This window comes from Procambarus clarkii, chromosome 33, assembly GCF_040958095.1.
Source record: "Procambarus clarkii isolate CNS0578487 chromosome 33, FALCON_Pclarkii_2.0, whole genome shotgun sequence".
NCBI lineage: Eukaryota > Metazoa > Arthropoda > Malacostraca > Decapoda > Cambaridae > Procambarus > Procambarus clarkii.
In genome coordinates this window covers 24992188-25004699 of record NC_091182.1, presented here as the reverse complement: position 1 = coordinate 25004699, position 12512 = coordinate 24992188, and the positions used below count along the sequence as shown (strand labels likewise).

The window sequence follows — 12512 nt, the reverse complement described above, 5'->3', positions numbered from 1 at the left end:
TCTGTCTGCCAATCACCACGGCCTCCTCCACCTCTAGTGATTAAATCTGCCGAAAGAATTCTTTAAATCCAAGTGAATATACTTGACCACTATCCATAGGTAAACGTCCTGTGGTAAAAGGCCCGTCTATATTCGAACATAAAATCAAGAGAGCAACACCATTTTCAGAACTAAGATTGCTTGTGCAACCGTCTAATTGTTCAACATGCTTGTTAGAGGACCACTGAACTATTCCTCATATTTCATTTTAGCTTATGTCTAGTCAGGACCTGTCGAGTGCCAGGGATGTTGTCGAGTGCCAGGGATGTTGTCGAGAGTGTCAGGGATGGTGTCAAGAGTGCCAGAGATGTTGTCGAGAGTGCCAGGGATGTTGTCGAGTGCCAGGGATGTTGTCGAGAGTGCCAGGGATGTTGTCGAGTGCCAGGGATGTTGTCGAGTCCCAGGGATGTTGTCGAGAGTCCCAGGGATGTTGTCGAGAGTCCCAGGGATGTTGTCGAGTGCCAGGGATGTTGTCGAGTGCCAGGGATGTTGTCGAGTGCCTGGGATGTTGTCGAGTGCCAGGGATAATGTCGAGTGCTAGGGATGGTGTCGAGAGTGCCAGGGATGTTGTCGAGAGTGCCAGGGATGTTGTCGAGAGTGCCAGGGATGTTGTCGAGTGCCAGGGATGTTGTCGAGTGCCAGGGATGTTGTAGAGTGCCAGGGATGGTGTCGAGTGCCAGGGATGTTGTCGAGTACCAGGGATGTTGTCAAGAGTGCCAGGGATGTTGTAGAGTGCCAGGGATGGTGTCGAGAGTGCCAGGGATGGTGTCGAGAGTGCCAGGGATGTTGTCGAGAGTGCCAGGGATGTTGTCGAGTGCCAGGGATGTTGTCGAGAGTGCCAGGGATGTCGTCGAGAGTGCCAGGGATGTTGTCAAGTGCCAGGGATGGTGTCGAGTGCCAGGGATGTTGTCAAGAGTGCCAGGGATGTTGTCAAGAGTGCCAGGGATGTTGTAGAGTGCCAGAGATGGTATCGAGAGTGCCAGGGATGTTGTCGAGAGTGCCAGGGATGTTGTCGAGTGCCAGGGACGTTGTTGAGTGCCAGGGACGTTGTTGAGTGCCAGGGATGATGTCGAGAGCCAGGGATACAGTTGAAAGTACTTTGCTATCGGTAGTCACCTATCAATGTCTCAGTCACCTATACGGGGACTGAGGTTGAGCTCTCAATGCCCCGCCCTACTAGCTTTCTTGTGCCTGTTGCGTTACAAGTTAAGCATTCTGACGTGCAAATTCTTTGTCGAATCTGTCGAATAAAATAGGTACCTGGGAGTTAGTCAGCTGTCACAGGCTGCTTCCTGGGGGTGGAGGCCTGGTCGAGGACCGGGCCGCAGGGACACTAAAACCCCGAAATCATCTCAAGATAACCTAATGTTAGGAATGGAGGTGGCTTCGACAACTTCCTTCAGTGCATTTCATTAGTTGACTCCCAGTACAGGTGGCAGGTATTGCCTTTGATGCTGTTGAGAGTGCAAGGACTGCTGTTAAGTTTCAGAGATGCTGTATTTGTGCTCTTCACAGTGTCCGGAATGTTGTTGAGAGAGATGCCATTAAGAGAGAGAGAGAGAGAGAGAGAGAGAGAGAGAGAGAGAGAGAGAGAGAGAGAGAGAGAGAGAGAGAGAGAGAGAGAGAGAGAGAGAGAGGGAGGGCTGCTAAGACCAAACAGACAGATGCAGACTCACAAAGGATGGTGGTGATTCATCTCCCCGCTGACGCCTATTGCTAAGTGATCACCTTCAAGTGGGGGCCAACACACAGGCCGCGGTAGCCTTCTCTACCTTCGCCTGACCGCTGCCATCCGGCCGCTGCCATCCGGCCGTTGCCATCCCGGGCCATCCGGCCGCTGCCATCCCGCGTTTACTACAGAGTTCATTCTTGACTCAACAATCACTCTACTTCAATTTTCTACACCAGCTGTTTTGACCATCGAAGTAATCTCATCCTCTCTCTCTCTCTCTCTCTCTCTCTCTCTCTCTCTCTCTCTCTCTCTCTCTCTCTCTCTCTCTCTCTCTAAATGTTTTGTTCTCGATCAGTCTTTTATTGTTTGTGATTTCGATTCTTATATTATTGATTTCTGTAAATCTTCTAATATTCGTTATTTTGTCTTTACATGTTCTTCACAGTAATTCCCCGAGGGTGAGTGCCTGCAGGGAAGCCCACACCATTACCACTCTCTGGACCATCTTTTAGCCCTCAACACACACTAATGGATCTTCTCTGATCTTGATAGGTATTTGTAAATAACCTTATCTATATCTATGGAAGACAGTCATGTTGTTTGTCTGTCTGTATTTCCAAAGAGGCCAGACGCTTGAGGATAGTCTCACCTAATTTTCAGGCATGACACAAGGGGGATGGCGGGTGGAAGAATGTTTCCACAGGCCAGTCGGGATCAGCCCATGTGCCATGCTTTAAGAATTACTAGCAAATATTGCAGACCTTCCCTGCGATTTTCAAGAGATCGTCTGAAATAACGGTTGTGTTATCCGTAGATTTATTCATTAGTTTGCCAGTGCAGACTACTTATCACATGCCTTTTCTATGACTAACCATCCTGCGTGAAGGGGATTTTAGCATCAAGTAGCTAGTTTTTTGACACACTCTGTACTCCCCTTCATATAGTCTATGAGTAGCTGCACAAATGCACATGTACCTAAATGTGTTATTGGCTGTTAGACCAAGTTAACACAATTCGAGCCTGGCCTCAGGCCGGGCTCAGGGAGTAGACGAACTGCCTCTCTGTGTATGCTCCAGGGGGCAGAGAGTAGGGAGAAAGGTGGGAGAGGGTGGGAGAGGAGGAGATGGGATGACGTAAGAGGAGCAAAGGGGGAAGGGGGGATTCGGAGACAGGAGTGGAAAGAGAAGGTGAGGAATGGGATGAGAGGGAGAGAAAGGTGGACAAGATAGAGGGATGGGGAGGAGAGGAGTAAGATGGAGAGGGGGAAGATGAGAATAGTAGAGTAGGGTGAGATAGTAAGGGATGTTAGATCTTCAGTTTCCTACCGAACAGAACCCAGGGTGTAATAGTCCAGCCCGTCCTCCTAAGGTTTCACAACGTCAACAAAACGGTGAATTTAAAATGTTCTCTCAATTAACCTACCAGAGCACCTAAAACAGAAAACGGGACAGTACGTCACTTTCGCCAGCCACTTCCATTTTCTAGTGTGACAATTTTTGGCTTTATGTAACGCATACGATCGAAGAGCGACGTTCTTTGTAGGAGGACAGGTCGAATAGTCCACAAAATGCAACCCGGATCATCCACAGTAAAAAGCGCAAGTCCCCCAGAGTTCTGTGTCCTCCAGTACTCTTTGTCATGCTCATGTCGGACATAGACAAGGACACAACTATATCATCCTTTGCAAATGACACCAGGATTTGTATGAGAGTAGACCTCGTAGGCCTGGTGGATAGCGCGCAGGACTTGTAATTCTGTGGCGCGGGTTCGATTCCCGCACGAGGCAGAAACAAATGGGCAAAGTTTCTTTCACCCTGAATGCCCCTGTTACCTAGCAGTAAATAGGTACCTGGGAGTTAGTCAGCTGTCACGGGCTGCTTCCTGGGGGTGGAGGCCTGGTCGAGGACCGGGCCGCGGGGACACTAAAAAAAGCCCCGAAATCATCTCAAGATAACTCAAGACAACATACAGGACACAGCGAGCCACCCAATCTGGTGTAAATCGGCCCTTTCAATGGACCACAGACAATAATATGATGTTTAATGAAGATTAGTTCCGGCTCCTACGCTATGAAAAAAAAACGAAAATTTAAAAATGGAAATAATATATAAAACGCAAAGTAAATTACACTATAGAACGAAAAAGCAATATATAAATGATCTGCGACTAATAGCAAAGACCTAACCCTTAAAGAACACAACAAAGTTGTTGTCACAACCGGAAAAAAAAGGCAGGATGAATAACAAGAACTTTTCAAACAAGAGAAGCTAAACAAATAATGATACTCTGCAAGACACACCGGTCGGCCGAGCAGACAGCACGCTGGACTTGTGATCCTATGGTCCCGGGTTCGATCCCGGGCGCCGGCGAGAAATAATGGGCAGAGTTTCTTTCACCCTATGCCCCTGTTACCTAGCAGTAAAATAGGTACCTGGGTATTAGTCAGCTGTCACGGGCTGCTTCCTGGGGGTGGAGGCCTGGTCGAGGACCGGGCCGCGGGGACACTAAAGCCCCGAAATCATCTCAAGATAACCTCAAGATAACCATTACTCTATAGGGTGGAATACTGTTGCACACTAACAGCCCCATTCAAAGCTGGAGAAATTGCTGACCTAGAGAGCGTGAAAAGATTCTTTACCCCTAGAATCCACCCAATAAAACATCTAAATTATTGGGACCGATTAAAATCTCTGAATCTGTATTATCTACAGCGCAGCGAAAGAGATAAATAATAATCTATACTTGAAAAATATTAGAGGGGCTGGTTCCAAATATGCCCACGGAAATAGCATTACAAGAGGTATGGCAGGATGTGCAGAATAGCTCCGTTAAGAAACAAAGGTGCTATACGGACTCTGAGAGACAAATATCAACATCAAGGACCCAAGACTTTTCAACACTCCCGCTACACATAAGGGGCATAACTGGCCGGCCCCACAGTCTCGCAGTCTTCAAAAGAGAACATGACAAAACACCTCCAAAGAATACCTGATCAACTAGGCCAGCTATGTATGATGTATACGTCAGGCTGCGATAAGCCGCATCCAATAGTCTGGTTGAGCAGATCCCCAACCAGGAGGCCAGGTCAGAGACCGGGCCGCAGGGCCACTGATCCTCAGAGCTACCACAAGGTAACTTCAAAGTGAGGTAAGGAGACGAGAAGAGAAAGGTAGAGAGAATGAGGTGAGGGGAAATGGGAAAGAGTGGAGAGGGGAAAGAGAGAGAGAGAGAGGAGCGGGGAAGAGACCCGGGCACAGCCGGATATACCCCCATCTAGCTCATAATAATAACAAAAGGGGACTTATATTAACAATATAAGTTTATAATCATTTCTTATATGAAAATATGTAGAAACAACATGAATTTTCCTCCGACAAGTCTTGTGGAAGAAATGTGAAGAACTTGATTAATATCAAGACACTTTCCTCCTGGTTAGAGAGGGAGCGTCTGAAGAAAGTTCGGTGCTGTGCGTCTTGTAAGCTGATGCGACTCGTCCACTCTCCTCACACCTTCTCATTGACACAGCACATGAGTCGCTGTCCTTGTTTGAATACGGAGAAAAGTGAATAGATGAATCTTGTAGCAAACTGACTCATGGGCGTTGCGAGATTCATCTTGCTGCAAGTCACTCATGGGCGCTTTGACTCATCTTGCAGTAAGTCACTCATGGGCGCTTTGACTCATCTTGCAGTAAGTCACTCATGGGTGCTTTGACTCATCTTGCTGCAAGTCACTCATGGGCGCTTTGACTCATCTTGCAGCAAGTCACTCATGGGTGCTTTGACTCATCTTGCAGCAAGTCACTCATGGGTGCTTTGACTCATCTTGCAGTAAGTCACTCATGGGTGCTTTGACTCATCTTGCTGCAAGTCACTCATGGGCGCTTTGACTCATCTTGCAGCAAGTCACTCATGGGTGCTTTGACTCATCTTGCAGCAAGTCACTCATGGGTGCTTTGACTCATCTTGCAGCAAGTCACTCATGAGTGCTTTGACTCATCTTGCAGCAAGTCACTCATGGGTGCTTTGACTCATCTTGCTGCTAGTCACTCATGGGTCGTCACTTGGCTACATTCAGGAACCAGCCATTCTTCCCACGGGAAATTCACCTCAGAGGAGGAATAGGAAAACAGTAGTGAAGGAACAAGTGATGAAACTGAGAAAAAGGAAGAACAGATACACAGAGAATGACATAGAGGTGTGTGAAGAACTCAACAAGAAATTTTCGGAGTTTTTCGCAATAGAGCAAGGTCCCTGTACTCAGAAAGGAGGCGGCAAACCAAGCAACCTTGCAGGAATTTGATTTACCAGTGATAAAATGAATCTCTTGGAGTTGTATGCGACAAAAGCTGTTGATCCTGACCGAATCTCAACGTGGATACTAAAAAGAGTGTGCAGAAGCACTAAATGTCCAACTCTCTATGGTATACAAGAAGTCACTGGAAACAGGAGATCTACCGGAAAGCTGGAAGACAGCTAATGTAGTTCCAATATACAAAAATTATGACAGGTTAGAGCCTGAACTACAGGCCAGTTTCCCTAACTTGTATACCATGCAAGGTGATGGAAAAGACCACGGGGAATAAACTCGTACAACATCTGGAGATAAGGAGCTATGTAACACACCACCAGCATGGGTTCAGGAATCTCATGCTGCCTCACGGGTTTAATAGAATTCAGTGACCAGGCAACCACAACTTGGCAAAAAGAGAAGGGTGGGTAGAATGCATTTTCTTAGACTGTCCGAAAGTCTTTAACCCAATACCCCCATAAGAGGCTGATACAAAAGTTAAAGAAACAGGCAGGAATAACAGGTAAGGTGCTCCAGTGGATAAGGGAGTATCTAAGCAACGAGTAACTGTGAGGGGAGAGATATCAGAGTGGCGAGATGTTACCAGTGGAGTCCCACAGGGCTCTGTACTTGGACCCATCCTGTTTCTGATATATGTCAACGATCTTCCGGAGGGTATAGACTCGTTCCTCTGAATGTTTGCTGATGATGCAAAAATTATGAGAAGAATCAAGATGGATGAAGATAGACAGAGACTACAGGATGACCTGGACAAACTGGAGGAATGGTCTAGATAATGGCTGCTAAAGTTCAACTCAGGAAAGTGTAAGGTAATGAAATTAAGCGAAGGGAGCCGGAGGCTGAACACAAGGTACCATCTGGGAAGGTGAAATCCTGCAAGAGTCAAATAGAGAGAAAGATCTGGGGGTTGATATCTCACCGAACCTGTCCCCAGAGGCCCACATCAAAAGAATATCATCAGCGGCATATGCTAGACTGGCCAACATAAAAACTGCCTTTAGAAACTTGTGTAAGGAATCGTTCAGGACCCTGTATACCACTTATGTAAGACCAATCCTGAAGTATGCAGCTCCAGCCTGGAGTCCATACCCAGTTAAAGTTAGAGAAGATTCAGAGGTATGCCACCAGGCTCGTCCAAGAATTGATAGGTATGAGTTACGAGAAAAGGCTACGGAACCTAAGCCTCACGTCCCTAGAAGACAGAAGAGTAAATGGAGATATAATAACCATCACTAAAATTCTCGGAGAAATTGACAGGGTGGACAAAGAAACTGTTTAGCAAGGGTGGGACACGCACTAGGGGACACAGGTAGATAACTGAGTACCCAAATGAGCCATAGATAGGAAGAATTTTGTCAAAGTAGTTAACAGATGGAATGCATTAGGCAGTGATGTGGTGAAGGCTGGCTCCATACAGTTTCAAATGTAGATTTGATAGAGCCTAATAGGCTCAGGAACCTGTTGATTGACAGTCGAGAGTCAGGACCAAAGAGCCGAAGCTCAGCCCCGCAATCACAACAAGGAAAGAACAGACAGAGTGAATACACTAAGACAAATTTATGTTAAAAATGTATTCTACATTTAACATTTTAGACAGATTTGTTTTCTGTCTAATGACAGAGATTTCCTCCGAAACATTTTGTTGACATAACGACTTGTGAAGAGGTTTTGGAGCTGTTAAAATATATAAACAACTGAGCACCTGTACACAATGATAACAAATACAGATAACAGAAGCACCAGCTGTGACCAACGACAAACAACAACACAATAAACAAAGCAACACCCATAATAAACAACCAAACAAACAAGACCCAGCAACAGTTCTGGGACGCAAAAGACTCGCCGGATTTAAAAACTGTTCCATAATGTTATCTTACGATCGTAAATTTAGCGACCCGACACATACACCTGGCGACACGCTGAACGATGCAATTAGGAATATTTAGCTCGGGATAAGCTAAGGTTAAGTGCCCGATAAATAAAGGGAGGAGCCTAGCTTACATCTGGGAGATGTCAGGCTGGAACACCTGAGAGATGTCAGGCTGGAACACCTGAGAGATGTCACCTAGAACACCTGAGAGATGTCACCCAGAACACCTGAGAGATGTCACCCAGAACACCTGAGAGATGTCAGGCTGGAACACCTGAGATATCACAAAAGCACCTGAGAGATGTCACCCAGAATACCTGAGAGATGTCACCCCAGAACACATGAGAGATGTCACCCAGAACACGTGAGAGATGTCAGCCAGAACACCTAAGAGATGTCACCCCAGAACTCCTGAGAGATGTCACCCAGAACACCTGAGAGATGTCAGCCAGAACACCTAAGAGATGTCACCCCAGAACTCCTGAGAGATGTCACCCAGAACACCTGAGAGATGTCACCCAGAACACCTGAGAGATGTCACCCAGAACACGTGAGAGATGTCACACAGGACACCTGAGAGATGTCACCCAGGACACCTGAGAGATGTCACCCAGGACACCTGAGAGATGTCACCCAGAACACCTGAGAGATGTCACCTAGAACACCTGAGAGATGTCACCCGGGACACCTGAGAGATGTCACCCAGAACACCTGAGAGATGTCAGAGATGTCACCCAGAACACCTGAGAGATGTCACCCAGAACACCTGAGAGATGTCACCCAGAACACCTGAGAGATGTCACCCAGGACACCTGAGAGATGTCACCCAGGACACCTGAGAGATGTCACCCAGGACACCTGAGAGATGTCACCCAGGACACCTGAGAGATGTCACCTAGAACACCTGAGAGATGTCACCCAGAACACCTGAGAGATGTCACCCAGAACACCTGAGAGATGTCACCCAGAACACCTGAGAGATGTCACCCAGAACACCTGAGAGATGTCACCCAGAACACCTGAGAGATGTCACCCAGAACACCTGAGAGATGTCACCCAGAACACCTGAGAGATGTCACCCAGAACACCTGAGAGATGTCACCCAGAACACCTGAGAGATGTCACCCAGAACACCTGAGAGATGTCACCCAGAACACCTGAGAGATGTCACCCAGAACACCTGAGAGATGTCACCCAGAACACCTGAGAGATGTCACCCAGAACACCTGAGAGATGTCACCCAGAACACCTGAGAGATGTCACCCAGAACACCTGAGAGATGTCACCCAGAACACCTGAGAGATGTCACCCAGAACACCTGAGAGATGTCACCCAGAACACCTGAGAGATGTCACCCAGAACACCTGAGAGATGTCACCCAGAACACCTGAGAGATGTCACCCCGGAACACCTGAGAGATGTCACCTAGAACACCTGAGAGATGTCACCTAGAACACCTGAGAGATGTCACCTAGAACACCTGAGAGATGTCACCCAGAACACCTGAGAGATGTCACCCAGAACACCTGAGAGATGTCACCCAGAACACCTGAGAGATGTCACCCAGAACACCTGAGAGATGTCACCCAGAACACCTGAGAGATGTCACCCAGAACACCTGAGGGATGTCACCCAGAACACCTGAGAGATGTCACCCAGAACACCTGAGAGATGTCACCCAGAACACCTGAGAGATGTCACCCAGAACACCTGAGAGATGTCACCCAGAACACCTGAGAGATGTCACCCAGAACACCTGAGAGATGTCACCTAGAACACCTGAGAGATGTCACCCAGAACACCTGAGAGATGTCACCCAGAACACCTGAGAGATGTCACCCAGAACACCTGAGAGATGTCACCCAGAACACCTGAGAGATGTCACCCAGAACACCTGAGAGATGTCACCCAGAAACAGCATAATTGTAACAACAATTTTCGTAGCCCAAACTGTTTTACCCGTAAATATGTGTATCGTAAATTGTTAGAATTAAGTTAATAAGTATTAATTTAGTACAAAAATACAGGTTGCAGCTTTGAGTAATAGAATGTTAACTTGACAATACACGCTGTATCTGAAAATTCAGGCCACGAACTGAGTAAAAGTATTGTCAAGATACAAGAAATACAGCTGACTAATACAGCATCAAGCAGCATATCCTCCTACAATGATCTTAATTACAGGAGTTGTAACGACAAATGAACAATAACAAACAGTTTGATCTCAAGAAAGTTCACGTTTTGTGTTACTGAATTAAACGTGATTTTAATAAACTGGAAAATGTAACACAGAATCTAATCCAAAGTTCTGTCTATTTCTGTACGGTCGAGGTTATCTTGAGGTGATTTCGGGGCTTTAGTGTCCCCGCGGCCCGGTCCTCGACCAGGCCTCCACCCCCAGGAAGCGGCCCGTGACAGCTGTCTAACACCCAGGTACCTATTTTACTGCTAGGTAACAGGGGCATAGGGTGAAAGAAACTCTGCCCATTGTTTCTCGTCGGCGCCTGGGATCGAACCCAAGACAACAGGATCACAAATCCAGCGTGCTGTCCGCTCGGCCGACCGGCTCCCTAGAGATGTGGCTCGGCGCGACCGAACACTGGCTGCAGGTACTGTCTATTATTGGTCATCGTGCGGTCAAGCGGTCAACAAGAGCAACATCGTGCGGTCAAGCGGTCAACAAGAGCAGCATCGTGCGGTCAAGCGGTCAACATCGTGTGGTCAAGCAGTCAACAAGAGCAGCATCGTGCGGTCAAGCGGTCAACAAGAGCAGCATCGTGCGGTCAAGCGGTCAACAAGAGCAGCATCGTGCGGTCAAGCGGTCAACAAGAGTAGCATCGTGCGGTCAAGCGGTCAACATCGTGTGGTCAAGCAGTCAACAAGAGCAGCATCGTGCGGTCAAGCGGTCAACAAGAGCAGCATCGTGCGGTCAAGCGGTCAACAAGAGCAGCATCGTGCGGTCAAGCGGTCAACAAGAGTAGCATCGTGCGGTCAAGCGGTCAACATCGTGTGGTCAAGCAGTCAACAAGAGCAGCATCGTGCGGTCAAGCGGTCAACAAGAGCAGCATCGTGCGGTCAAGCGGTCAACAAGAGCAGCATCGTGCGGTCAAGCGGTCAACAAGAGTAGCATCGTGCGGTCAAGCGGTCAACAAGAGCAGCATCGTGCGGTCAAGCGGTCAACAAGAGCAGCATCGTGCGGTCAAGCGGTCAACAAGAGCAGCATCGTGCGGTCAAGCGGTCAACAAGAACAGCATCGTGTGGTCAAGCGGTCAACAAGAGCAGCATCGTGCGGTCAAGCGGTCAACAAGAGCAGCATCGTGCGGTCAACAAGAGCAGCATCGTGCGGTCAAGCGGTCAACAAGAGCAGCATCGTGCGGTCAAGCGGTCAACAAGAACAGCATCGTGCGGTCAACAAGAGTAGCATCGTGCGGTCAACAAGAGCAGCATCGTGCGGTCAACAAGAGCAGCATCGTGCGGTCAAGCGGTCAACAAGAGTAGCATCGTGCGGTCAAGCGGTCAACAAGAGCAGCATCGTGCGGTCAAGCGGTCAACAAGAGTAGCATCGTGCGGTCAACAAGAGCAGCATCGTGCGGTCAAGCGGTCAACAAGAGTAGCATCGTGCGGTCAAGCGGTCAACAAGAGCAGCATCGTGCGGTCAAGCGGTCAACAAGAGTAGCATCGTGCGGTCAACAAGAGCAGCATCGTGCGGTCAAGCGGTCAACAAGAGTAGCATCGTGCGGTCAAGCGGTCAACAAGAGCAGCATCGTGCGGTCAAGCGGTCAACAAGAGTAGCATCGTGCGGTCAAGCGGTCAACAAGAACAGCATCGTGCGGTCAAGCGGTCAACAAGAACAGCATCGTGCGGTCAAGCGGTCAACAAGAGCAGCATCGTGCGGTCAAGCGGTCAACAAGAACAGCATCGTGCGGTCAAGCGGTCAACAAGAACAGCATCGTGCGGTCAAGCGGTCAACAAGAACAGCATCGTGCGGTCAAGCGGTCAACAAGAACAGCATCGTGCGGTCAAGCGGTCAACAAGAACAGCATCGTGCGGTCAAGCGGTCAACAAGAGCAGCATCGTGCGGTCAACAAGAGCAGCATCGTGCGGTCAAGCGGTCAACAAGAGCTGACTGAGACATCATTTTGGGACAAAAACCCTCAAAATAATTTCTCACGATGAGAGAAAAGGTGGAAAATTCCATTACAACTTGTGATTCATTAACAGATAGCGGGAGATTAGAGACATTTTGGGACCATTCGTTGACCGTCGTTTTTATGTGGCGTTGAGGAATGTGAGGAAGGGATGAGGAGGGGGAAGAAAAGAATGAGGCAGAAGAAAGGGGAAGCAAGGGAAGAAAAGTGAATTATGTGAAAAAGAGGCAAAAGGGGAATGTTGAAATAGATGGAGGAGAGAAGGAGGGAAGTGAAGGGGAAATGAAAAGGAGGGAAGAAAGATTAAGATGTTTCGGACAGAGGGTTGTTGGGTTGAGGAGATATAGTGAGGAGGAAATCGAGAATGTGGTGACTGGTGAAAAGTACCTCCGGGCATGAGAGGAAAGTACTCACCTATTTTGCGGGAGTTGAGCTCTGGCTCTTTGGTCCCGCCTCTCAACCGTCAATC

General features: G+C 48.1%; 2 protein-coding genes across 2 annotated transcripts in view; both read left to right on the top strand.

The window, feature by feature from the left end:
• LOC123765384 (uncharacterized) overlaps nucleotides 1–12512 on the top strand; it is a 473535-nt gene that overhangs the window by 274112 nt on the left and 186911 nt on the right. The window lies entirely within an intron of this gene.
• On the top strand, nucleotides 10472–12025 carry LOC123765386 (uncharacterized). The gene is made up of 3 exons (XM_069335363.1): nucleotides 10472–10862; nucleotides 10917–11428; nucleotides 11525–12025. Exons 1-3 carry the CDS (start codon nucleotides 10472–10474, stop codon nucleotides 12023–12025), a joined length of 1404 nt encoding a protein of 467 aa, XP_069191464.1.

What these genes read in the sequence shown, in the direction of transcription:
- LOC123765386 (XM_069335363.1), top strand. Translation starts at nt 10,472, where the DNA reads ATGTGGCTCGGCGCGACCGAACACTGGCTGCAGGTACTGTCTATTATT. An exon ending in CAGCATCGTGCGGTCAAGCG is followed by an intron (nt 10,863 to 10,916) that starts GTCAACAAGAGT and finishes GTGGTCAAGCAG; the next exon opens with TCAACAAGAGCAGCATCGTG. An exon ending in CGGTCAACAAGAGCAGCATC is followed by an intron (nt 11,429 to 11,524) that starts GTGCGGTCAAGC and finishes CGTGCGGTCAAG; the next exon opens with CGGTCAACAAGAGCAGCATC.